This window comes from Phacochoerus africanus, chromosome 5, assembly GCF_016906955.1.
Source record: "Phacochoerus africanus isolate WHEZ1 chromosome 5, ROS_Pafr_v1, whole genome shotgun sequence".
Lineage (NCBI taxonomy): Eukaryota > Metazoa > Chordata > Mammalia > Artiodactyla > Suidae > Phacochoerus > Phacochoerus africanus.
Genome location: NC_062548.1, coordinates 37,523,437 through 37,549,333, shown reverse-complemented (window position 1 = coordinate 37,549,333; position 25,897 = coordinate 37,523,437). Strand labels below are relative to the sequence as shown.

The following is a 25,897-nucleotide window of genomic DNA, read 5'->3' as shown; positions in this document are numbered from 1 at the left end:
TTCAGTATTCCATTGGTTGTTTAGTAGCAAGTTGTTTAGTCTCCACATGTTTGTGGTTTTTGGCAGTTTTTTTTCCTTGTTGTTGATTTCCAGTCATATAGCATTGTGGTCGGAAAAGATATGTAATAAAATTTCAGTTTTCTTAAATTTACCGAGGCTTGATTTGTGGCCCAGAATGAGATCTACCCTAGAAAATGTTCCGTGTGCCCTTGAGAAGAATGTGTATTCTACTGGTTTTGGATGGAATGTTCTATAAATATCTATTAAGTCCATGTTGTCTAATGTGTCATTTAAGGCCTGTGTTTCCTTGTTAATTTTCTGTCTGGATGCTCTGTCCATTGCTGTAAGTGGAGTGTTAAAGCTCCCTGTTCTTACTGTGTTATTTTCAGTTCCTCCTTTTAAGGTTGTTAGCAGTTGCCTTATGTATTGAAGTGATCCTATGTTGGGTCTATATATATTTACAATTGTTACATCTTCTTGGATTGATCCTTTGACATTATGTAATGTCCTCGTTTTTCTCCTATTATATTTTTTATTTTAAGATCTATTTTGTCTGATAAGAGTATTGCTACTCCAGCTTGCTTTTGATTTCCATTTCCATGGAATATTTTCTTCCATCCTCTCACTTTCAGTTGGTATGTGTCACTAGAACTGAAGTGGGTCTCTTGAAGACAGCGTGTATATGGTTCTTGTTTTTGTATCCTTTTGGCCAGTCTGTGTCTTTTGGTTAGGTCATTTAATCCATTTACATTTAAGGTAATTATTTATATGTATGTTCTCATTGCCATTTTATTATTTGTTTGGGATTTGTTTTTGTTGGTCTTTTTTCTTCCCTTCCTTTGTTCTCTTGTGGTTTGAAGACTATCTTTAGTGTTGTGTTTGGATTGCTTTTTCTTATTTGTGTGTGTTTCTGTTGTAGATTTTTGGTTTGCAGTTATCATGAAGTTTTGATACAGGAGTCTAAATATATATTAATATATATTAATATATATAACAATATATAAGATTGTTTTAAGTTGGTTGTTTTAAGATTGTTTTGGTCTCTGCAAAACCAAAAAATTTATGTAACTTGATTTATTGCAATATTTGGAGTCAGGAACTGAATCTTCAGTATCTCCTAGGTGTGCCTGTATATATCTGAGGGAAATCCAAAATTATATCCCTTTCTCTAACTATAAAAATCAATTCTAAATGAGTTGAGCTAAATTATAAAAGACACATCTTTAAGACCTGAGAAAATATAGATGGCCTGTCTTTCTGACCTTGTGCAGTAGGACAGACCTGTGATTCCAAAGATCTCTGAAATGCAGCTTCTTTGATAGTAATGTTCAAGTTGGTTGACAAAGTTAAGATGGTGATACAAGTGGTGATATAGTGGATACAATCGAGTTGTTGTCTTTTAAGCTTCCAATAACAAATTAAATTTCACTCAACCTCGCTACAACACATAAAGTATTCTTCATCTTTTAGGTTATTGCCAGTACAGTTGATCCATGACCAACACAAGGGTTAGGGGCATATTTAAAAATCCCAATAAAATTTTACAGTTGGTCCTCTGTTTCCCTGGTTCCACATCCTCTGACTGAACTAACTGTGGATGAATCGGGTAGTACTGTAGTGATTCAGATTTCTGAATGTAAGTGAACCTACTAATTTCAAATCCATGTTGTTCAAGGGTGAGCTGTACTTAATTTCTTTGAGCCTTTTACTGGCAGTTTTACTTATTTCCTTTAAGCATTTTTTGTTTTGTTTCCTTTTATGGCTGCACCCTTGGCATATGGAAGTGCCAGCGCCAGAGATCAAGTCCAAGCTGCAGCTGCAGCCTATGCTATAATGGCAGCACCACCAAATCCTTTACCCACTGCGCCAGGCCAGTGATTGAACCAGTGCCCACAGAGACAAGCCAGATCATTAATCCACTGCACCAGAGCAGGAATTCCCCCTCTAAGCATTTTGGTGCAATGTTTACCAGATGCAGCACCTCTTTTCAGTATCTTAAGTTTTATCAACTAGGAAATTGTACTGTAAGTATAATGTTGGGCATTTTTTGTTTTTTAAGGCCACACCTGCGGTACATGGAAGTTCCCAGGTTAGGGGTCTAATCAGTGCTGTAGCTGCCAGCATGCCACGGCAACACTGGATTCAAGATGCATCTTCGACCTTGCTGCAGCTTCCAGCAACACTGGATCCTTAACCCACTGAACGAGGCCAGGAATCGAACCCACATCCTTATGGACACTATGTCAGGTTATTAACCCTCTGAGCCACAATGGGAACTCCATTTTTTTAATAATGTTTATAAACTTTATGAAAAATTGACTCTTAAGAGTTCTTGTCATGACTCAGCAGAAACAAATTTGACTAGTATCTATGAGGACTCAGGTTTGATCCCTGGCCTCGCTCAGTGGGTTAAGGATCCAGTGTTGCTGTGAGCTGTGGTGTGGGTGCCATACGTAGCTCAGATCTGGCCTTGCTGTAGGCAGGCAGCTATGGTTCTGATTCAACCCCTAGCCTGGGAACCTCCATATGCGGAAGGCAAGGCCCTAAAAAGAAAAAAAAAAAAGTCATCTCTGAGAAATTCCTAGTATGTATTCATTCTGCTTTCCTATTATATATGTTTATCACTGTTCCATGTCCTCCAATAGACTAGAAGACTTCTTTGTCACCAGTAGGCCTCACTATTACACTAGTTACCATGGGGTAGGAAAGGATTTCTCAAAAGAAGAGGGACGAATTTTTAGCATAAAAGAAAAAAATGTAAATAAATTTGTCTACATTAAAATTAGGAAAAGACAAACCACAGAATGGAAGAACATGTAACTCAACAAAACAAAAGATTGACAAAGGATTATTCATATGTAAAAATGATTTATTGATTTCTCTTTAAGAATAAATGATAAAAGACAACCCACTAGAAAAAAATGAGCAAGACATAACCAGGAATTTCACAGACAAGGAAACATGTATAGCCAGTAAACATGAAAAAAATGCCAATAATTAGGGAAATACAAATTAAGACCCTGAGACATATATCTGTATCCAAGTAGATTGGTAAATATTAAGTGTAGCAATACCAAGAGCTCAAGAGGAAGTGGGTAGTGGTAACTTTTACACACTGCCCACAGGAATGTAAATTAGTGTAGCTGCTTTGGAAAATAATTGGCTTTCCTGAAAAGTTGAAAATTTGTATAACTTAATTGCTACCTAACATACCCACTCAAGAAATCCTTACAAATAGACACCTTAAAACAAAAATATTCACAGCAGCAATATTAGTAAGAAAAAAATAAAAATGACTCAAATAGCGTAACTAAATAAACAAGTTCTGTTTTACTGACCCAATGGATTATTATAATTCCATGAAAATATATGAATTATTGCTATACATAATCACATGCATGAATTGGGGAATATGAGTGAAAAAGAAGTATTAGAAAACTATAGTTTGCTCAAAAATACATGTAACTAAACTATATTGTTCACACATGACATTTATGATGAAACTAATTTGCAATTTATGATGAAACTAATTTGTAGCTATATAAACTCAAAAATCAGGGTATAGATTGCCTTAGGGTAGAGAAGGGGGGAGGGGCATGGTATGGGGAAATACAGGTAAATGCTATTTACTGGTGTCATATGGTTGAATGGTGGGTGGTTCAAAGCTATGCAGTATTTTCAGTATGTTATACTTCATAATTAGCATGTATTTTTATGTATCAAGTGCATAAAACTTTGAGATAAATACGCTTTTAGGTAGCCTATTCATCCCCAAGTTTTTAGAGCTTTTCACTAGTTTGGACCTTTTCCGAAGGCCCTGAGATGAACCATGGTTAGATGTTTTTGTAGGACTTAAAAAAGTAAGATGTTTTCAATGTAATCATTTAAGACTGCTCTCTTGATCTTGATTTCTCCTTACCTTTGTATCACCTGGCAGTAGAACGGCGTCAGGCATTTTGTGACTGGAGATTAGACTTCGTGTGGTTTTGATAGGATATATTTGTGGCTCACAGTCACTTTTGAGTGTAGGCAATATTGACTATCAGCCTGATTGTAATGGGAATTCTGTGGTGCCTGGCACCTGAAATATGTAATTAGTGAAGAACCAAAGATTGAAATTTATGGAGGCAGAAGATAGGAAAATTTTTCCAGTTATTTGATGTTTAAAATTATAAGCAGGGAGAATTCCCTGGTGTCTGACTGGTTAAGGATCGGGCATTGTCATTGTGGTGATTTGGGTCACTACCATAGCTCGGATTCATTCGATGGCCCTGGAACTTCTGGATGCAGCAGGCATGGAAAAAAACAAAATAAGTAGGGGATTTAGTTCTCATAGATTTCCAGTCAAAAGAGAACTTTTCTTTTGTTAGAAGTACATCCAGTAACATGACACATTCAATTAAAAATTCACCATATATGGTGGGTTTTTTAAATTGGATTTCTGCCTTTCAAATAAAATGTGTTTTTATGGGGTACAAAGCTGCAGCAGTACCAATAAGAATTTATGTTTTTAGGTGAAGTTGATTGTTTTATGCATACTGATTATCAATTTAAAAACTAACCCAGAGCAGACCGACAAATTGTGGCATATTCAAATGATGAGATACAGCAACAAGAAAGAAACAGTCTACCGTCACACACAATATGTGTGTGAATCTCAAAAATATACAGAAGAGTGAAAGAAGCCAGACACTAAAGTACTTTATAATTTCATTTGTTTAAAGTATAAAAGCTGGCCTAGGCTCATCTGTGCTATTAGAAGGCAGGATATCATTCACCCCTGGGAGGGGGAGAGCCAGTAACTAAAAGGAGTATGAGGGGACTTCTAAGGAACTGGAATTATTCTCTTTTTTATTCTTTCATTTTTATAGGGTTTTTTTTTCCAGACTTCATTTTTTTTTAATTTTAATGTTTTTAACTCAATTAATTTTATTACATTTATAGTTATACAACAATCATCACAACCCAGTTTTACAGCATTTCCATCCCAGATCGCCAGCCCATCCCTCCCATGCCCCCAACCTGTCTCCTTTGAAAACCATAAGTTTTTTAAAGTCTGTGAGTCAGTGCCTGTTCCGCTAAGAAGTTCACTGTGTCCTTTTTTAAGATTCCACATTTAAGTGGTAGCATATGACAGTATCTCACTGACAGACTTCATTTTTTTTTAAGAGTAGTTTTAGACTCACAGCAAAATTAAGCGGAAGATAGCCTCCCCCATTATCAACAACCCCCCCCCCTCCAGTGGTACATTTGTTATAATTGATGAACGTATGGATCTTGATCTGGGTTCTAGGCCAGGGGTCAAATCAGAGCTGCAACTGCCAGCCACAGCCACAGCAATGCCAGATCCAGGCTGCCTCTGCAACCTACACCACAAGCTCGTGGCAATGCTGCATCCTATTAATCCACTGAGCGAGGCCAGGGATCATACCTGCATCTTCATGAATACTAGTTGGGTTCATTTCTGCTGAGCCACAGTGGGAACTCTGTGAAAATTCTTTGAGTTGAACACATAGGATATGTGTGCTTTTCTGTATGTATATTATACTTAAGTAAAAGGTTTGAAAAAGAAAAAGCAAAAGACTTCAAAAATGAAAAAACATAAGAATTGATCAGTTTTGCTAGAGAAAAACTTTGATTTGTCCAATTTTTCTCAGTGGGGAATATTATAAAAATAGTCTATGAAGAGGCATACAGTATATAGTTATATAGGAAAAATAGAATTTTATATCAAGCCTTTAATTAATGAAAGTGTACTATTTTTCCGGGTTTTCTTATGTTTATGTTTACATAACAGGTTTTTGAAATTTGAACTTTGTGATTTTTTTTTTCTTGCTATAAATAAATATTCACCTCAACCTTTAGGTACAAATCCTAGAACTTTTCCTGATCAAATGGTATACTGAATAAAAAGAATATAGTAAATGAAAACTTCAAGTAAGAAAATAGATAATGATAAATTATTCAGGTTTGACTGAATTATTGTACCTTAAAAGGTCTTCGATTCTGTCTTTGAGTAATAAGGGCTCTATAGGAAGTTCTGTTATGGCTCAGCGATAATAAACCCAACTAGTGTCCATGAGGAGGCAGGTTCGATATCTGACCTCACTTATTAAGGATCCAGCATTGCCATGAGCTGTGGTGTAGGTTGCAGACGCAGCTTGGATCCCACTGGTTGTGGCTGTGGTGTAGGCCAGCAACTGTAGCTCAGATTTGACCCCATCTGGGAACTCCCATATGCAATGGGCGCGGCCCTAAAAAGACCAAAAAAAAAAAAAAAAAACCTAAATCTGGAGAGATAGTCTCAATGTTATTTTAATATTGTAAATATATAAGTTAGCTTTTGTTTGCTAGAGAAATGGATTTAAAATATGGTATCTTAAATTCTAGGATATAAAAAATGGCAAGTCCAGATAGAAGTAAACGGAAGATATTAAAAGCCAAAAAAACAATGCCTGCAAGTTGCCGGAAGCAAATAGAGATCTTGAAAAAGTCAAAGAATGTTGTTGAAGCACCGAAAACAGCAGCTCCTGGGAATAATGTGTCAAGTGATAATCAGAATTCAAGTACTGGTATCATTAGCAAATGTAGACATTTTGAAAATGATGCTTCTTCAGTGGAGTCTTCCAAAAATTCAGTATGTTCACCAAAAAGTAAATTATTTTCTCAGAATTTAATAAAACCACGAGAAATTGTTGATTCAGAACCAAGATTGGAATACACTGAAGAACAAGTTGGGTACCCTTATGAAAAACCAAGTGAAACAATACAGTCTCCCGGGAAACTCTTTACACAAGAGGCAGAAGATTCACAAAACACTTCTGAAAACCATTTTGAATGTCAGGCAAATACAACAAGATCCTGTTTTGAACATGAAGAGAATTGTGATATGAAATCCATTTGCTGTCATCCATCCAGGGAACTGACTGGTGTAGTTCAAATGCCAAAGTCTTCAATAACCAATACCTTGGATGTTAAGAGAATTGATAAGATAGTTTCCTATTTAGAAACAAACTTCAACTCTGAGTTACATGATAAAAGGCAAAATGACATTTTAAGTTCAGATACCCCTTTTGTGCCTGTAGATAAAATACCTAAGTTGGTAAATTCAGTCATTTCCAGTAACTGTGCTGCTGACATTTTGAAAAGTGAAGAATCCTGTAGAACCTGTCATTCCAGCATTTTAAATTGTCAAAGTACAGACACAACGTGGCTGCCCTCACTTGACACTGATAGTAATAACAGTAAGTATATACTTAAGCATCTGTTGAAGAAATTAAAATAGTTACTTTTCTTTGGGGGATTTTATAATTTCAGATATAAAAACAGTAGAGCACATATAGACAGGAAAAAAGTAAATGATGACAATAGTTGTTTCAGAGTATCTTGTTTCTGAACCATTCTTGGCTGGAGAGGGGTAATGGTATCCTCTGTGTCTAAAGGGAAATAAATTCTGGGAAAGAAGGAATCAGTCACTTTGAGAGTACAAAATCAAAAGGTGGTTTACGGCAGTCGTTTGATTTATTTCATTTACTTTCTTTTTTTGAAATTTTTTTAGATTAATGAGGCTAGTTGAAAGGGAGAGTGGGTTTTTAAAATTGTTGGTGAACCCATTTCTTTCCATAGAAGTTGACCTGTATATCACATGCTGAATATAAGCTGATAGATAATAGGAACATATATGCATATACATACATGCAGGTATGTGTGTAAAGTGAGAGAGAAATGCATCAAATCATTAACCAGTGAAGTTCTAGGGTTATAAAATAGCAAAAGTAATTTCATTGAAAGTAGAGTGTTTTTGTAGGTTAATGAAATAGAAGAAAAGATTGATTTCATAGGAAAAATTATATGTGTTTTCTCGGCTAGGCTTCAGGGTAATCATTTAACAAGATGAATTTCAAATTGCTAAAAATAATAGAATCGCCTATTAAAAATATGTAGGACTGCATAAGTAACTATGAAAATAGACTACTTAAGTAACTGTAAACAGAAGATCAAATGCTATAACTTGTTCAGGTTTTGTTGGAATTAATTATTAAATGTATATTAAATAAGGTTGAAGGAAAAGTGTATCTGAGACCAGGACCCTACTTAAGATACTCTTTTTTTTTTTTTTTTTAAGGATTAGTTTGTCAGAATTTTTTATATAGTTAGATTTTCTAAAAAATGCTGCCGTGGTCATGTTTTAGATTTTACTGCTTAGAGGCCTGTAAGTTAGAGAATTCCCCTGATTCCTTCATTAGAAGGAATATTTTTATTTCTGATGTTTCCATCTCCCAAGGCCATAATCAAAAGAAGAGGATGTTTTCAGAAAGCAAAGAAAATGTTAAGCGTGTGAAAACTTCAGAGCAAATTAATGAAAATATTTGTGTAGCTCTGGAAAAGCAAACGGCATTGCTGGAACAGGTAAAATATTGGGGCTTAAATATTTGCTTCAGAAGCTTTTGATTAGTAGAAATTGACGAAGGTTAATCTACGCAATGAGTACGGATGACTTTCACTTGATGCACAGCTTGTACATAAAATCTGGGAGTTCCCATTGTGGCTCAGTGGATTAAGAATCTGACTAGTATCCATTAGGATGCAGGTTCAATTCCTGGCCTCACTCAGTGGGTGTTAAGGATCCCGTGTTGCTGCAAGTTCAATTCCTGGCCTCACTCAGTGGGTGTTAAGGATCCCGTGTTGCTGCAAGCTGCAGTGTAGGTTGCAGATGTGTCTTGGATCTGGTGTGGCTGTGGCATAGGCCAGTAGTTATAGCTCCAATTCAGACCCTAGCCTCGAAGCTTCCATATGCTGCAGGTGCCGCCAACACACACACACACACACACACACACACACACACACACACACACACACACACCTACCTGAATCCTCATCCTCAGGCGGAAGTATTAGAGAAAGATAATTGTTACATCACCAAAACATCTCCAGATCCTTGAAAATGATCCTATGCAGAGTAACCGACAGAAACGTCTGGGTGGAGGGCTAACGTAGACAGAAAATGAGCTTTTCTGTCAGTATTATGCTCTAATCTCTTTTGAGCTTTGTGAATAATCTCTTTTGTACTGGTCATGGGGTTCTTTGATATGCAGCTATAGCTGTTCGTAGACTTTATCATAGCTCACCACTACTTCATAGACTCAGGCAACTCAGAAGTCCATTGCAAAGTCCTGCTACATTCGGGTTTACTTACCCCAATTTCCAAGTTTACACAGATATGCAGTAATATCTAACATTTTGCTTTTATAGCATCATGAAATGCATGCTTTTATTTTTGCCTTATTTCATCTCATTGTAGTACAGTTTCCATACATATCTAATCGACTCTGAGTTTAAGAGTCATGAGCTTTAATTTTAGTAGGTTCTGTAATCAATACTTGTTTTGATGATCATGGTTTGCTGTTTTATTACCACTGAAAAGCCACAAATAAAAGTCATTATGTGATAGATTAATGTGTCTGTCATTAGCTGTAATGGACTAACATGTCCCAATCCAAACTATCCTGCTGTTTCAGAAACAAAAAGACTGTTGTTTCTAAAACAAGCTATTATGATTATATAGTTACATATGAGATGAATACATAATAAATGGAAACCTTTTTGAAAGGCTCATGAAGAATCAGCTTAAAAGATGAATCAGGAGTTCCCGTCGTGGTGCAGTGGTTAACGAATCCGACTAGGAACCATGAGGTTGCGGGTTCGGTCCCTGCCCTTGCTCAGCGGGTTAATGATCCGGCGTTGCCGTGAGCTGCGGTGTAGGTTGCAGATGCGGCTCGGATCCCACGTTGCTGTGGCTCTGGCGTAGGCCAGTGGCTACAGCTCTGATTCGACCCCTAGCCTGGGAACCTCCATATGCCGTGGGAGCAGCCCAAGAAATAGCAAAAAGACAAAAAAAAAAAAAGATGAATCAGCAGTTTCCCCCTTTCTATCTTATTCTCTTCTGCAAGACCGAAGGAGACATTAATTTAAAAAAATGTGTAAATACTCTATTGTTTGCAGGGAAGGGGTAGCAGAATATATGTTAAGCATGGATCTAGCTTAAGAGGTTGGAGACTGTTGCTGTGTCTAATTCCTATTGATTAGTATTTGAATCCAGACATAAGTTCTGATATGGACATATAAAGACAAAATTTGAACATTTTAGTTTTACTGGCTCAGAAAAATCAGTGTTTTCATTCACTACTATTATCTACCTCACAAAATACCTGGTCCAATTTGACACAGAAAACGGTCCTTTCCAGTGAGGTTTAGGGAATTCGGTGTGTGTGTTATCCTCCCTCACCACTACCACCAAAGTTTCTTGCACATTGTCCAGAGACAACATGGGTTTTAGCTAATTCCTGTCTTTTATCTGTCAGTAACTAGCTCTCCCTCACTTGTTTTGATTCCTGTCTAAACAGTTAATTCTCTAAATCACATCTCTTTCTATTTCTTTTTTTTGCTTTTTAGGGCCGCATCCACAGCATATGGAGGTTCCCAGGCTAGGGGTCAAATCGGAGCTGTAGCTGCTGGCCTATGCCACAGCCACAGCAACACGGAATCTGAGTCCTGTCTGCAACCTATACCACAGCTCATGGCAACGCCTGATCCCTGACCCACTGAGCAAGGCCAGGGATCAAACCTGCATCCTCATGGATGCTAGTTGGATTTGCTTCCACTGCACCACAATAGGAACTCCTTTTCTTTCTTTCTTTTTTAATTTGATTTCATTGACTTAAAATGTTGTATTAATTTCAGGTGTACAGCAAAGTGAATCAGCCGTACATATAAATGTATCCATTCTTTTTTTTTTTTTTTTAACCATATAGGTTATTACAAACTTGAATTCTAGTATAATAGGGCCTCCCATTCTGATACTGTTCTTCCCTACTGAGAGAGTTCCAGAGCTGTTGAATCTTTATCTTTTGAAGTTTCATAAGGATCTTAGCCTAGTTGATTCCAGTTAAATTACTGATGTGGGGGGTTTGTTTTCTAAAGTCCAAGTTATTCATTCTACCCACCATCATGGAAAGTTGAGGTAGATTGTATTTGTGTACTTTGTGTTTGTGTATACATGCACACATACATATATACTTATAAACATTAATATATATGTAAATTATATATATAATTGCTAGCTTTTCACCAGCCTTTAGGCCACTTTGCCTGCCATCTGCAAATTTTAGCTAGGACTTCATTTGATTCCATAATTTCAGACAAATTACCACCAGCAGAAGGTATTTGTGAGGTATTTCTTCCTAAGAAGAGACAAATAACTGAGAGCAAATACCCACTCGACGCTAGAGGAATAACCCCTTGGTGGGCAGTTAATGCAAAAGAACCAAGTTTTAAGAGTCTGTTTCCAATTGAATCACCAGGAGTATTTGTTTAAATTGTGGTGTCTTAGGCTACTAGTTGAAGACTGTTGTTTTAAGACACTCCATTCTCAAACTTACATGATGAGAATCATTAGTGGTGCCTGTTAATTATACAACTTTCCAGGCCTCTTTCCAGGAAATTTTTCCGTGAATCCAAAGTAGGGCCTAGGAATTTGTGATGTTAACAAGTATTCCATGTGATTCTTTCTCACCAGGAAAGTTTGAAGAACGTTGTGTGGTTTTTGCTTCTTAGCAAAAGAGTATTTCCATATTCAAAACAGTTGCATATGTTTCTCCAAGATTCATCAGAGTATGGGCTTACATATTGACCCTAGTCATTGAGCTAGCAAGCATGCAGTAATCCATAAAAATCACATATGAGTGACAGGTAATGGCTGTCAGTAAAAATAGTATGAGTTTCTGAGCACTTATTTACATAATATATTTTGAGTAGCTATTAATTTAATCAGATATTTAAAAGTTGTGAGTATAAATGACAATCACGTGTAATGTTGAGAAGCCACTTTAAAAACATTAGTGAAGCATTACAGAAGAAATCAAGGAGACAGTAATATTGGAGAGCAAGAATAATTGGGAATGAGAAGGAAAAATAATCAAATACTGAATATGATTTGGGAATAATCAAATAAAATTACTGAATGACTAATCATCCAGGTGACATCAGTATAAAAGAGTTTAATATAGAAACTGTGATGTAATTTTGAGCACCATGAAGCAAGGTATTAGGGGAAAGATATAAATATTACTAATAAATATCTTATAAATATATCATGACAGGTTTCATTATTAAGAGAAACTACTCTGCTGTGAGAGTTGTTTAAAGGAGGATACACATTGAGCAAAATGCTGCAGTGGATATTTCTGAACGAATGGTTCAGCAGAGCTATTTGTATCAGTGGGCAATGAGATTAATTATACTCCCTGAAAATAGGCTGGTCTTTCTAGAAACCAGCCAGTTAATGAAATGGATTAGTGTTTCATGTTCTAATTACTATAACCTGATAGAATAACATGCATTATGCCAGATAGCATTAGTCAAACAATTGTCTTTGGCCTCTTTCAGTTTGAACAATAAGAAAGTCACCCTTGTCCCCACAAAAAAAAAAAAAAAACAACCTGTAAATAAAGGAGATTGTCTTGCACATTTATTTCATTTCAATTCAGTGTTTTCTACTTTATGGAGCTCTTATCCTTTTATTTTCTTATGAAAATCATATCAGCATCCATAACAAAAAAAATCCTATGAGATATCAACGTTATATGACATCTGCCCATTGGTGGTCAAGGTAAATGAAGCTCAGAGATGTTACAGTTTCCCAAAAGGTACATAAACTTGTTAATGACAGGGTCAAGGCTCAAATTTTCATAATTTGCTCTATATCTACTGTAAATCAACCAATCATTTTCACTGGACTTTGGTTTTCAGATAAGTTGAGTCCCTTTTTATGGAGGGGACTTTTATTTAAAAATATAAATGTGATGTATATAAGCTTTTATTGTTCCTTTAATTGAATTATGGAATTCATCTGAAACTATAGGAAACTAAAATTAGCACTAGGAGACAAGTTTTTGTTTGTTTTTTTTGTTTTTTCTAGGGCCTCTCCTACAGCAGAGGCTAAGTTTAATTTTTAACTCAGATATTTAAATATAGATGTGGTCTGCTCAATTTGACATTTAACTTTTATAAAACTTACTGATATAGTGATATAAAAATGAAGTACATTTTATTGGTCACAGTAAATCCAGAAAAGAGCAAAGCTGTTTTTAAGAAGTAGAAGATAAAATTGCTTTTAAATTTGAAACATGGGCTGTTTTGGTTTTTATTTTAAAATTCTAGGTCAAACATTTGATTCGACAGGAGATCTGTAGTATAAATTACAAACTATTCGATAACAAACTGAAAGAATTGACTGAACGTATTGGGAAGACACAGTGCAGGAATAAACATGAAGCAATAGCTGATCAACTCTTCGTAAGTTTCTGATTTCATTTGATTTCGTTTGAGCCCTTTTAAAAAGTAGAATTTGACATTTAACATGTTAGGAAAGGAAAACAATAAAGATGGACCCAAATCTGATCCCTAGCCACAACCCTGGTGTACTATATTATAGGTAATGGTATTTATTTATTTACTTATTTATTTATTGCTTTTTAGGGCTGAACCCGCGGCATATGGAGGATCCCAGGCTAGGGGTCGAATCAGAGCTGCAGCTGCTGGCCTACACCACAGCTACAGCAATGCTAGATCCGAGCCGTGTCTGCAACCTACACCACAGCTCATGGCAACACCAGATTCCTAACCCACTGATCAAGGCTGATCAAACCGACATCCTCATGGATGTTAGATTCGCTAATTGCTGAGCCACGACAGGAACTCCCTCATAGGTAATAGAATTTATTATATCTCAGCAATATTGGCCCTTGAGAAATACTTGTAGAACTGTCAACAGTTCTGTATCAGCTGACAGTTTCTTTTAATTCAAAATATATTCTATATTAGATATTCTACAAGTTGTTACATGCTTTCTTCAGGTTTTTTGTTTGTTTTACTCTTTGAGGTTATTAGCTGATTGGTGTTTATACCAACATTAATTTTATTGTGGACCACATAGAAGTTTGTTTTTTTTTAATCTTACATTCTCAAAAGTTTTATACTAGCATCAAACCTGATTTAAATGTGTGGCTTACATAAGAATTTCTCATTTATTTGGTGGATGCCTGAGTCTCATGAAACTATGTTGGTGAATACTTTTCTCCCCATCTCTACATGATATATTATTTGGTCCTCTGGTTTTGTGTTTGTTTTTCTTTTCTAGGCAAAAATAGCAAAACTTCAAAGACGTATTAAAACGGTATTGTTATCTCAAAGGAATTGTTTGGAACCAAACACAGTATCCAGTAATACCACCTGCAAGGTTGGTATTAATATATAGGAGTTTTGATAACTTCCTTGACCCACAATATAAGCAATTGGATTTTAAGAATGGAATATATTTCCAAACAAAGATGCAAGGTTTAAAAGACAATAAATTTATACTTAGAATGTTTCTATGACTCTAATCTCTGGAGAAGATACCCTCAGGTAGCCAAAAGTAAATGTCACTTGTGTTTCTTTCATAAAGTGAGCAGAGAGGTGACTTGTGATTGCTTAGCCTGCCTCCCTCCCCACCATTTTATCATGATGAAAACTTTCAAACGTACAAAGAAAAGCTGAAAATGTGCTATTAATTTTTTTAATTTAATTATAGTCGATTTACAGTGTTCTGTCAATTTCTGCTGTGCAACAATGACCCAGTTATACATACACACACACACACATATATATATATATATACACATTCTTTTTTTTTTACATAATCCTCCTTCATTTTCCATCACAAGTGAATAGAGTTCCCTATGCGATACAGCAGGATCCCATTGCTTATCCACTCCATGTGTAATAGTTTGTACCTACTAACTTCAAATCTCCAAGTCCATGAGTTTGTTTCTTTTCTGTAGATAGGTTCATTTGTGCTGTATATTAGATTCCACGTGTAAGTGATATCATATGGTAGTTGTCCTTCTCTTTCTGACTTACTTCACTTAGTATGAGAGTCTTTAGGAGCTCCCTTTGTGGCTCAGAGGTTAACGAATCTGACTAGCATCCATGAGGACACAGGTTCATTCCCTGACCTTGCTCAGTGAGTTAAGGATTCATCGTTGCCATGAGGTGTAGGTCACAGATGCAGCTCAGATCCTATGTTCCTGTGGTTTTGGCATGGGCCAGCAGCTACAGCTCCGATTTGACCCCTAGCCTGGGAACCTCCATATGCTGCAAGTATGGCCTGAAAAAAGCAAAATGAAACAAAAAAAAAACAAAAGAGTACCTAGTTCTATCCATATTGCTGCAGATGGCATTATTTTGTTCTTTTTATGGCTGAGTAACATTCCATTGTATCTATGTACCACATCTTAATCCATTTATCTGCCAATGGACATTTAGGTTGTTTCCATGTCTTGACTATTGTGAATAGTACTGCAATGAGCATAGGGGTGCATGTATCTTTTTCAGTGAAAGCTGTGTCCAAGTATATGCCCAGGAGTGGGATTCCTGGGTCATATGTAGTTTTCTGAGGATCATCCGTACTGTTTTCCTTAGTGGTTGTATCAGTTTACATTCCCACCAACAGTATAGGAGGGTTCCCTTTTCTCCACACTCTCCAGCATTTGTTATTTGTAGACTTACTCATGATGGCCATTCTGACTGGTGTGAGGTGACCTCATTGTAGTTTTGATGTGCATTTTTCAAATAATTAGTGATGTTGAGCATTTTTTCATGTGCCTGTTGGCCATACATATGCCTTCTTTGGAGAAATGTCTATTCAGGTCTTCTGCCCATTTTTCAGTTGAGTTTTGGTTTTTTGTTTGTTTTTTGTTTTTTTGCTGTTGAGTTGTATGAGTTGTTTGTATATTTTGGAAATTAGGCCCTCGTTAGTTGCATCCTTTGAAAGTATTTTCTCCCATTCTGTAAGTTGTCTTTTTGTTCTTCTTATGGTTTCCTTTGCTGTGCAAAAGTTTGTAAGTTTGATTAGGTCCCACTGATTTATTTTTGTTTTTATTTCTGTTGCTTGGGAGACTGACCTAAAAAAACATTTGTATGGTAGACAGCAGAAAATGCTTTACCTATGTTCTCTTCTAGGAGTTTGATGGTGTCTTGCCTTATGTTTAAGTCTTTCAGCCATTTTGAGTTGATTTTTGTGCATGGTGTGAGGGTGTGTTCTAGTTTCATTGATTCACATGCACCTGTCCAGTTTTCCCAGCACTACTTGCTGAAGGGACTGTCTTTTTCCTGTAATATGTTCTTGCCTCCTTGTCAAAGATTAATTGACCATAGGTTCTGGATTTATTTCTGTTCCATTGGTCTGTCAGTTTTTGTACCAGTACCACACTGTCTTGATTATTATAGCTTTGTAATAGTGTCTGAAGTCTGGGAGAGAGATGCCTCCTGCTTGTTTTTTTTTTCCCTTTAGGATTGCTTTGGCAATTCTGGGTCTTTTATGGTTCCACAAAGATTTCCGGATTGTTTGTTCTAGTTCTGTGAAAAATGGGTAATTTGATAGAGATTGCATTGAATCTGTAGATTGCTTTGGGTAGTATGGCCATTTTAAGAAAATTAATTCTTCCAGTCCATGAGCATGGAATATCTTTCCATTTCTTTGAACCCTCTTTAATTTCCTTGATTAATGTTTTATAGTTCTCAGCATATAAGTCTTTCACCTCCTTGGTCATGTTTATTCCTAGGTATTCAGTTTTTTGGAGTGCAGTTTTAAAACGTATTTTTATATTCCTTTTCTAATATTTCATTGTTAACATACAGAAATGAAGTTGATTCCTGAATGTTAACCTTGTATACTGCTACTTTGCTGAATTTATTGATCAGTTCGAGTAGTTTTTGCGTGAAGTCAGTTTTGTGCTTTGACTGTGGGTTTGTCATAAATGGCTTTCATTATGTTAAGGTATGTTCCCTCTCTACCTACCTTGGTAAGAGGTGTTTTGTTTTTTTTTTTTAGGGCCGCACTTGTGGCATATGAAAGTTCCCAGGCTAGGGGTTGAATCTTAGCTGCAGCTGCCAGCCTTTGCCACAGCAGTGTGGGACCTGAGCTACATCTGCAACCTACACCAAAGCACATGGCAACACTGGATCCCTTACCCACTGAGCGAGGCCAGGGATTGAACCTGCATCCTCATGGATACTAGCTGGATTCGTTTCCCCTGCACCACAACGGGAACTCCCTGGTAAGTTTTTATGAATGGAAGTTGGATTTTGTCAAATGCTTTTTCTGCATCTATTGAGATAATCATGTGGTTTTTGACTTTTGTTTATATGGTGCATGACTTTGATTGATTTGCATATGTTGAACCATCCTTGTATACTTGGGGTGACTCCCACTTGGTTGTGGTGTATGATCTTTTTTATGTGTTGGTGGATTTGGTTGGCTAAAATTTTGTTGAGAATTTTTGCATCTATAGTCATCAAAGATACTAGCCTGTAATTTTTTTGAGGTAGTATATTTGTCTGGTTTTGGTATTAGGGTGATGGTAGCTTCAAACAATGTCTTAAAACTCAATATCTTTGAGTTTTAAGAAGGATGTGTCTAAGTTCTTCTTGGAATGTTTGGTAGATTTTGCCTGTGAAGCAATGTGGTCCTAGACGTTTGTTTGTAGGGAGTGTTTTTATTACATATTCAATTTAATTTCTAGTGATACATCTGTTCAGTTGATCTGTTTGTTCTTGATGCACTTTTGGCAGGCTCTCTGTCTCTAGAAAGTTGTCCATTTCTTCTAGGTGTCAAATTTGTTGGCATATAATTGTTGATAGTATTCTCTTAAGCTTTTTTGCAGTATCTATTGAGATTTCCCTTTTTCGTTTCTTTTTTGTTTGTTTGTTTGAGTTTTTTCTCTCCTCTTCTTGGTTAGTCTGGCCACAGGTTTGTCAATTTTGTTTACCCGCTCAAGGAACCAGTTCTTGGTTTTATTGTGGGTTTTTTTCCCTACTGTTTTTTGAATCTCTATTACTGATTTCCTCTCTGACCTTTATGATTTCCTTCCTTCTGCTGACTTAAGGTTTTGTTTGTTCTTCTTTTTCTGACTCTTTTAGGTGGTAGGTTAAGTTGTTGATTTGAGATTTTTCTTCTTTTTTGAGAAAGGCCTGTATCACTATGAAATTCCCTCTAAGAACTACTTTTGCAGCATCCTATAGACTTTGCTTTTTTTTTTTTTAAATAGGGCCACACCTGCAGCATATGGAGCTTCCCAGGCTAGGGGTCGAATCAGAGCTGCTGCTGCTGGCTTACACCACAGCTCACAGCAACACCAGATCCTTAACCCACTGAGAGAGGCCAGGGATTGAACCCACAACCTCATGGTTCCTAGTTGGATTTGTTTCCACTGCACCACAATGGGAACTCCCACTCTTTGTCTTTTTATTGGAGCATTCAGTCTATTGACATTTAAGATAATTATTGATTAATATGTATTTATTGCCATTTTAAACCTTATTTTCCAGTTTGTTCTGTATTTCTCCTTTATTTATTTCTTTCTTTTTTGGTTGGGTGATTTCCCTTTATTTTAGGCTTGTGTCCTCTTCTTTTTAGTTTTTGTGGATGTAATGTTTGGTTTTGATTTGTGATTGCCTTATTTTTCAAATATGTTAATTCCTTCCTGTATCTGCTTGCTTTAGCCTGATGGTGATATAGGCTCAAATGCACTCTTAAAAAGAGTCTAGATTTCCTTACTTTCCTTCCCCAAATTTTATTATTTTGATGTCCTTTTTTTTTTTAACATCTTCATATTTATCCTTTTGCTGTTCCTTGTGTTTATCATCACTTTTACAATAGGTTTTTGTTTTTGGGGTTTTTTTTTTTCCACTTTAGATCTGTATACTGGCTTATTTAAGTGGTTACTTTCCAATTGTGATTTCCTCCATCCTATTTCTTCTTTTTTATTTAGAGGATCCCTTTCAGTATTTCTTTTAGAATGGGTTTACTGTTGCTGTACTCTTTCTGTTTTAGTTTGTTGGAGAAGTTCTTTATTTCTCCTACTATTTTAAATGATATTCTTGTTGGGTAGAGTAGTAGTCTGTGCTGCAAATTTTTCTCTTTTACAACTTTGAATATATCTTGCTACCCTCTTCTGACCTGTAGTGTTTCTGTAGAGCAATCAGCTGATAGCCTTGGGGTGGGGGCTGTCTTATAATTCTTTTTCTCTTGCTACCTTTAGTATCCTCTCTTTATCTTTAACTTTTACCATTTTTATTAGAATATGTCTTGGTGTGAGCCTGTTTGGGCTCAACTTGTTTGGGGCCCTCTGTGCTTCCTGTATCTTGATATCTGTTTTCTTTAGATTTGGAAAGTTTTCAGCCATAATTTCTTCAAATATATTTTCAGTCCCCTTTTCTTTTTCTTCTCTTTCTGGAATCCCTATAATGTGTAGGTATTTTCATGTTTTTTCATTTTGTTTTCTGTGTACTATCCTGATTGGGTGATTTCCATTATTCTATCTTCCAAGTCACTAATTCGTTCCTCTGCATTGTTCATTTTGCTCTTCAGTGCCTTTAACTCGGCTTGCATCTCTGCAAATGAATTTTCTAATTTTTGTTGGCTCCTCCTTATATTTCGTAGTTCCTTTCTAAAGCAATCTGCATTACTGTTCATATCTTGATTCTTTCATATTTGCCCTTAATTCCTTCAGTATTTTCACTGTCTCCTTTTTGAACTCAGTGTCTGTTAGACTGCAGAGGTCTGTTTCTTTGTTTGCTCCTTCAGGTGAATTCACCTGTTATTTAAACTGGGAATGGTTCCTGAGCTGCTTCATTTTGCTTCTATTTTTCTAATTCTGTGAGTTTAGGGAAAACAACTATTGTAGTCTTGGAGGGCCGTTTATATGCATGAGCACCCCTGGGCATTTTGTGAGGACTTATTATTTATTTGTAGAGTGCTGCATGGGCTTCCAGGGAGTTGGAGGCAATGGGCAGCTCTAGTAGCCAGTGCCTGGTTGCTGGGCCCTTGACGGTGGCAAGGACCCATGGGAAGGTGGCACAGGCTGCTCCTAGTTGCAGGTCCCTGGGAAGTGGCAGTGACTCTCAGGCAGGCATAGGTGGCAACTGGAGCACTTGACAGGGGCTGCGGCAGAGCATGTGTGTTCCCAGGGGAGTGACAGCAATAATCGTTGGTGCTTGGTTGCAGTGCCCTCTTCTGTGCCAACCTCTGAGATGATGCCTCTTCACAGACTCCTAGTGGTGGTGGGCCACGCCCACCTCTGGAATCAGAGATTACTGAGTTTGCCCCTGCCACCTGTAGGCCACCCAAGAGGCACCTTGCCTGTAGCCCACCCTCCGAAAATCCACAAGTATGAACTGAAATACATTCTTATGGTGGTCTGTCCCTCTTCCTCTTGCCCTCCCCAACAATGGTGCCTCGCTTCTACCGCGGGCCCAGACCTCCTCCTGGGTTCCCTTGGCTGTGGTGCTCTGTTCCCTGGCCCTTGGCAAATCACTCCCTAGCCCTTCAGGCTGTCTCCACACAGCCAACCCTAGTCCTTTCCCCAGAACTGACCTCCAGAGCCTGAGTCTTAGCGCCAAGCCCCTGCCTGAGCGTTTCAGTCTGTGGTATCATGGGAAGTGGTATCGATGGTCTGCATGGCTCTGTCTCTGCTTTCACCTCCTCAGTCCACCTGCTGCACTTTTCTCTGAGGCTTTGAGGTCCTGTCTCGGCTGATCCTCCCTATCAGGAGGCTTCCCAGGGTGTGGGTGCTTTTCCTCTTTTACAGCTCCCTCTCAGGAGTGCTAGTCCCATCCTGATTCCTTTCTCTCTCTTTTTTCCTTTTGTTCTACCCAGTTATATAGTGTTTTTTGCCCTTTTTGGAGGTTTAAGGTCTTCTGCCAGTATTCAGTAGAGGTTCTTTGCAAATTGTTCTACATGCAGATGAGGTTTTTTATGTGTTTGTGGGAGAAGGTCAGCGCCACATCTTACTCCTCCACCATCTTGATCCTGCCTCCTGAAAGTATTTTACAGTGAATGCTTGTGTAGTCAATGCCTAATGTCTACCTTTACTATTTAGTGTATTTGTTTTTGTCATATATCTGTTAGTCTACTCACCCTCTAAGCCATCTTTATATTTGGCACATTCATAAGTACTAATGTATTTTGTATCAAAATAATCTTTGCAGAGTACACTTCTAAAATATTTCAGCATGGGTATCATTATGTAAAGTTTAGTATCTATATATTTTTTGTATAAAATCTAAAATAATCTGTGATAGTCATTGAATTTTTTTCATGGTATCTTCATTCCCTTTGGTATCATATTTGTGCTAGCCTTAATAAATCAATTGGGAAGCACTTCCTTCCCTATTTTTGAAAGTTTGTGTAATACATATGTGTGTGTGTGTGTGTGTATTTTGCTTTTTAGGGCCGCACCCACAGCATATGGAAATTCCCAGGATAGGATCTAATCGGAGCTATAGCTGCCAGCCTAAGCCACAGCCACAGCAATGCCACGTCTGAGCCATGTCTTCGACCTACACCACAGCTCATGGCAACACTGGATCCTTAACCCACTGAGCGAGGCCAGGGATCAAACCTGCAACCTCATGGCTCCTAGTTGGATTCGTTTCTACTATGCCACGATGGGAACTCCATGTGTAAGATTTTTATTACTTACTTAAATTTTTGATGGAATCCACCTCTGGAAACTGTTTGGGCAAGGAGCTTTCTTTGTAGGAGGACTTTTTTTTTTGAACACATAGTTCTTTAATTGGTATAAAGCATTTCAGATTTTTCTGTTTTCATTTTAAGTTATCCTAGCAAAGAATTTGTCTGTTTTATATAAGTTGTTGACTTTGTTGGCATGAAGTTATTGATAAATTTCCCTTGTCCGTTTAAAGTTTGTAGATCTTTAGTTTGCTAGTGATATAAACTCTATTTCATTTGTGATACTATAAACCTATGTTATCTTTTTTCTTCATCAGTCTTACTTTGGATAAATTGTTCTTCTTCCAGCTTAAGAGAGAAAGAGCACTAATTTTTAATCTTTTCTACTAGAAAACATTTAAAGCTATAAATTTCCTTCAAGTAGTACATTTTCTAAGTATCTTTGTAGTGCTTATATTACGTATTTCTCAGTGTAGAGAGTGTATTAATATCTGTATTATATTGTATTTTTGTTTTCTGTCAGTTTAAAATAATTTCTGATTTCCTTTGTATTGTTCTTTGACCCATGGGTTATTTAGAAATATATGTTTAATTTCTAAACATTTCTAGGTATCTCATTTTTATTGATAGCTAATTTCATTGTGGTCAAAGAACATGCTATGTAAAATTTCAATCTTGAGAGTTATTGACACTTATTTTGTAGTCCAATATGTACTTTCCCTTGGTGAATGTTCCACATACACTTGAAAAGAATATTGGGTGTAGTACTCTAAATGTCAGCTTTTCTGCTAATTGTGTCAGGATGTTGATAGTGGCAAATTGGCCTCCAAAGATGTCCTTGGAGTTCCTGGTGTGGCACAGTGGGTTAAGAATCTAACTGCAGCAGCTCGGGTTGCTGTGGAGGTGCAGGTACGATTTCCAGCCTGGCTCAGTGGGTTAAGGATCTGGCATTGTTGCAACTGGGGCATAGGTCACAGCTGTGGCTCTATTCAGTCTCTGGCCCTGGAATCGCCATATGCTGTGAGTGCGGCCAGTTAAATATATACATATTCTTGACTTAATCCCCTGAACCTCTGAATATCTTACTTTATGTGGTAAAAGAAGCTTGCAGATGGGAAGATTATCCTGGTGGGCTCAGTATAATCACAAGGGTCCTTATAAACTGGAGTCATGAAGGTCAAACAAGATGGAGATGGGACAAGAAATGTGCAGGTTGGAATGATGGCCCTGAAGATGGAGGCAGGGGTACAAGCCAAGGAAACTGGAAAAAGGAAACAGATTCTCCTCTGAAGTCTCCAAAAGGGATGCAGACCTGCCAACAACGTGATCTTAATGAAACTGATTTCAAACTTCTGGCCTCCAAAAGTGTGCTAGAATAAATTTCTGTTGTTTTAAACTACCCAGTTTGTGGTTATTTGTTACAGCAGCCTCAGGACACTAATACAGAACGTGGTACCAGGCAGTATGGGGGTGCTGCTGTAACAAATGGAAGTGGATTTGGAATGGTAGAGGCTGGAAGAATATTGAGATAAGTTTTCAAAAGCCCAGATTGCTTTCATCAGACTCTTAGTAGAAAAAGATGTTAAAGACTGCAAGTGAGGTCTCAGGAGGAAATGAGCAACACCTTAGAGAAACCCCAGACAGACAGTAGAAATATGGACATTTAAAGGCACCATTGGTGAGGATTCAAATGTTATTAGAAACTGTTATATACTGACAAGAAGATCAGCTAGTGTGATCCTACGGCGATATGGAAAGTAGAACTTAGTTATGTGATGAATTTTTATTAGGCTGAGGAGATTTTTGAGCAAGTGTTGAAGGTTTGGCTTGATTTCTTGCTTACAGTGAAATGTGAGAGGGAGGAGAGAAATTGAAGGGAGGAACCATTTAATAAAAAGGAACTAGGGTTTGATTTGGGGAATTCTGAGCCTATCCAAAATGCATCAAATAGAACAAGTTGGAAAATTGCTTTATTTCTGGTCTTCACTGTTATTAGAAGTATAGCAAAGTAAGTTTACTTGTTAAAGTCTAATGTTTATTAGTCCCTAAAACTAATAGGAATAAAATGTTGTCTAAGTACTTAAGTATTTGTTCTTCTTTCCAGTCAAGCTGGGAAGTTGATTTGTGCTGTCTTTTTTATTTCTTTCAAGTATTTTTTTAAATTCATTTTGGCAGAGTAACTGCAGTCATGGTCATCAGCCATTGATAGGTGCATGTAATTTATGTTTTTTCATATGTATGTGAGACTATTTTGAGAAGATTTTGCAAGCGAAATTTTATCTATCATTAATTTTGTGTAAAAGAGCCCAATTGGTAATCCTCCCCTCAACTGCTTTTTCCTCACCCAATTAACAGGTTGCAAATTCAGAGACTATGAATTTGGATAAGAATACAGAGTCGGTTAATAGTCCACAGGAAAGAAAAACTTCTGTGAACTCGGAACCTTCTAACCCTTCAGAAAAAGCAAGTGAAAAGGTTAATGTGTCACGGGATCATAATGAGGCTGTTTCTGAAAGGTAGGCATTTCTATAAAAATGCATAAACTTACTTATCTAAATATGTTTATAAGCACATAGTCTCTTTTTCTTAGTTAAGCATACAGTAGCTTCAAGCTTCACACTTATGAGAACACTTTTTGTGTGTTATGAAGAAATGGAATTGGTACTCTAGTTTTCGTTGTTATTGTAACAGTATTAAAGAAAATTCTCAATTGGTTAGGTGATCAGATCTTTTCATTGGGATGCTCTCCATTTTTGGTGTGGCAGCTGAGTGATCAACTGGATCACTCCAGTCGTTTCCACTTCTACACAGGAAAGCATCAAGGCCCTATGAAACATTAGTTTTAAAAAAGTACACAGAAGAGTAAGACTAGGAAAAAGTATCTAAAATTAGTTCCCTGCATGTTAAAAGTACTATCAGAACTTCACATTAGAGTGAACAAGTTAACTTACTCATCTAATTGATCACAGAGCAGCTGAGACCCCTACTCTCCAATCTAATCTATAAAAGATGTGGGGCTGGTAGGGAAGAGGTAGTTCAGTTTAACGAGAAAGCGTGATGGGTGAGCCTGGCCTGGATTGATGTTCAAGGTTTGGGGTGGGGGGGGCACATTTTAATGAATTCTTTTCACTGGTGATTATCAGTAGTTTTGGAGCTTTGTAACGTTATTTATTTTTAACATTTACTCCTTAAAAATGTCCTATGGTTTTGCTTTTACATTGTTAAATTATCCCTCAGCTTTTAAAAAGAGGAAAATTTATCAACAAAAATAAGTGAATTAGGAGTTCCTTGGTGGTTCAGCAGATTAAGGATCCAGCGTTGCCACTGCTGTGGCTCTGGTTACTGCTGTGGTATGGGTCCAACCCTTGGCCCGGGAACTTACGACATATGCCACAGGCACAGCCAAAAAACGAATTATGGCCATTGTTTGAAGAACTGCACCCTTTCCGCCAAATAACTGCATACTCAAGGATGCCACAAAATGAAGGAGAAGCATTATGAAGATACACCATTTATAGGAGATTCTTGGTATTTGAGAATTTACATGCAGTTTTGACTCTTCAAAAGAAACCAGGCAGAGCCTCCTTGCCTGCCCTCCTGCATCTCTCACAAGCGTCCTATCTTAATAAATCTATTTCTTGCCTGTTGAAAAAAAAGAAACCCTAATATTCCATAATATTGAGGCCAGCATTTTAGTTTTGAGCCAGAAAGCTGCTGTGAGGAAGTCATTTATTTAGTTTGTGAAGGCAGGAGTCACATTTCAGTGAGTCTTTGTTTTACCGCTTGTTAACACCTGTGCTGAAAATCATAAAGTGACAAAAAAGAAAAATAAAATGCTGTTCATGGAAGTGAAAAAGTGAAGATACCATTAAAATAGCATTTAATGGACAAAAATATATTAAATTTGAGTGGCTTATATCTATGATACGAACAGTTGACCTTATGCTCTGTAATGAAGGAGAAATGTGCATTTTATCAAACTATTTCAGGCGGCCCTCTCCATCCATGATGAATGTGAGACTAGGTGTAATAAAGGTGTAACTTGACCCTGATAGGCCCGTTGAGTGGTGAACTTTATAAAACACTTAAAGCAGAAACAATATCAGTTTTAAACAAACTATTCCAAAGAATAAAAAAAAAGAGGGAGTATTCTTCAGTTCCTTTTACGAGAACAGATAATAAAATTTAGTGTAACTCTGCTACTTTGATAAATCAATTTAAAGATTTTTCAGAAATGGAAAATTACAGTTTACTTTTACTTGCAAAATAGAGATATCCAAAACCAGAAAATCAAATTCAACAATCTACAGAAGTTGACTTTCTTCC

The 25,897-nt window shown here is 37.0% G+C and overlaps 1 protein-coding gene across 3 annotated transcripts in view; it reads left to right on the top strand.

Annotated features, from left to right (window-relative positions):
* ATF7IP2 (activating transcription factor 7 interacting protein 2) overlaps positions 1-25,897 on the top strand; it is a 77,543-nt gene that overhangs the window by 15,312 nt on the left and 36,334 nt on the right. For 2 of the 3 annotated variants that reach the window (XM_047780522.1, XM_047780524.1), the window contains exons 2-6: positions 6,391-7,244; positions 8,285-8,409; positions 13,219-13,353; positions 14,198-14,296; positions 23,927-24,087. In XM_047780522.1, the coding sequence (XP_047636478.1) occupies positions 6,401-7,244; positions 8,285-8,409; positions 13,219-13,353; positions 14,198-14,296; positions 23,927-24,087 (1,364 nt within the window). In that variant the 5' untranslated portion in view covers positions 6,391-6,400. The remainder of the gene's footprint in view (positions 1-6,390; positions 7,245-8,284; positions 8,410-13,218; positions 13,354-14,197; positions 14,297-23,926; positions 24,088-25,897) is intronic. The other variant, XM_047780523.1, reaches the window with a different exon arrangement.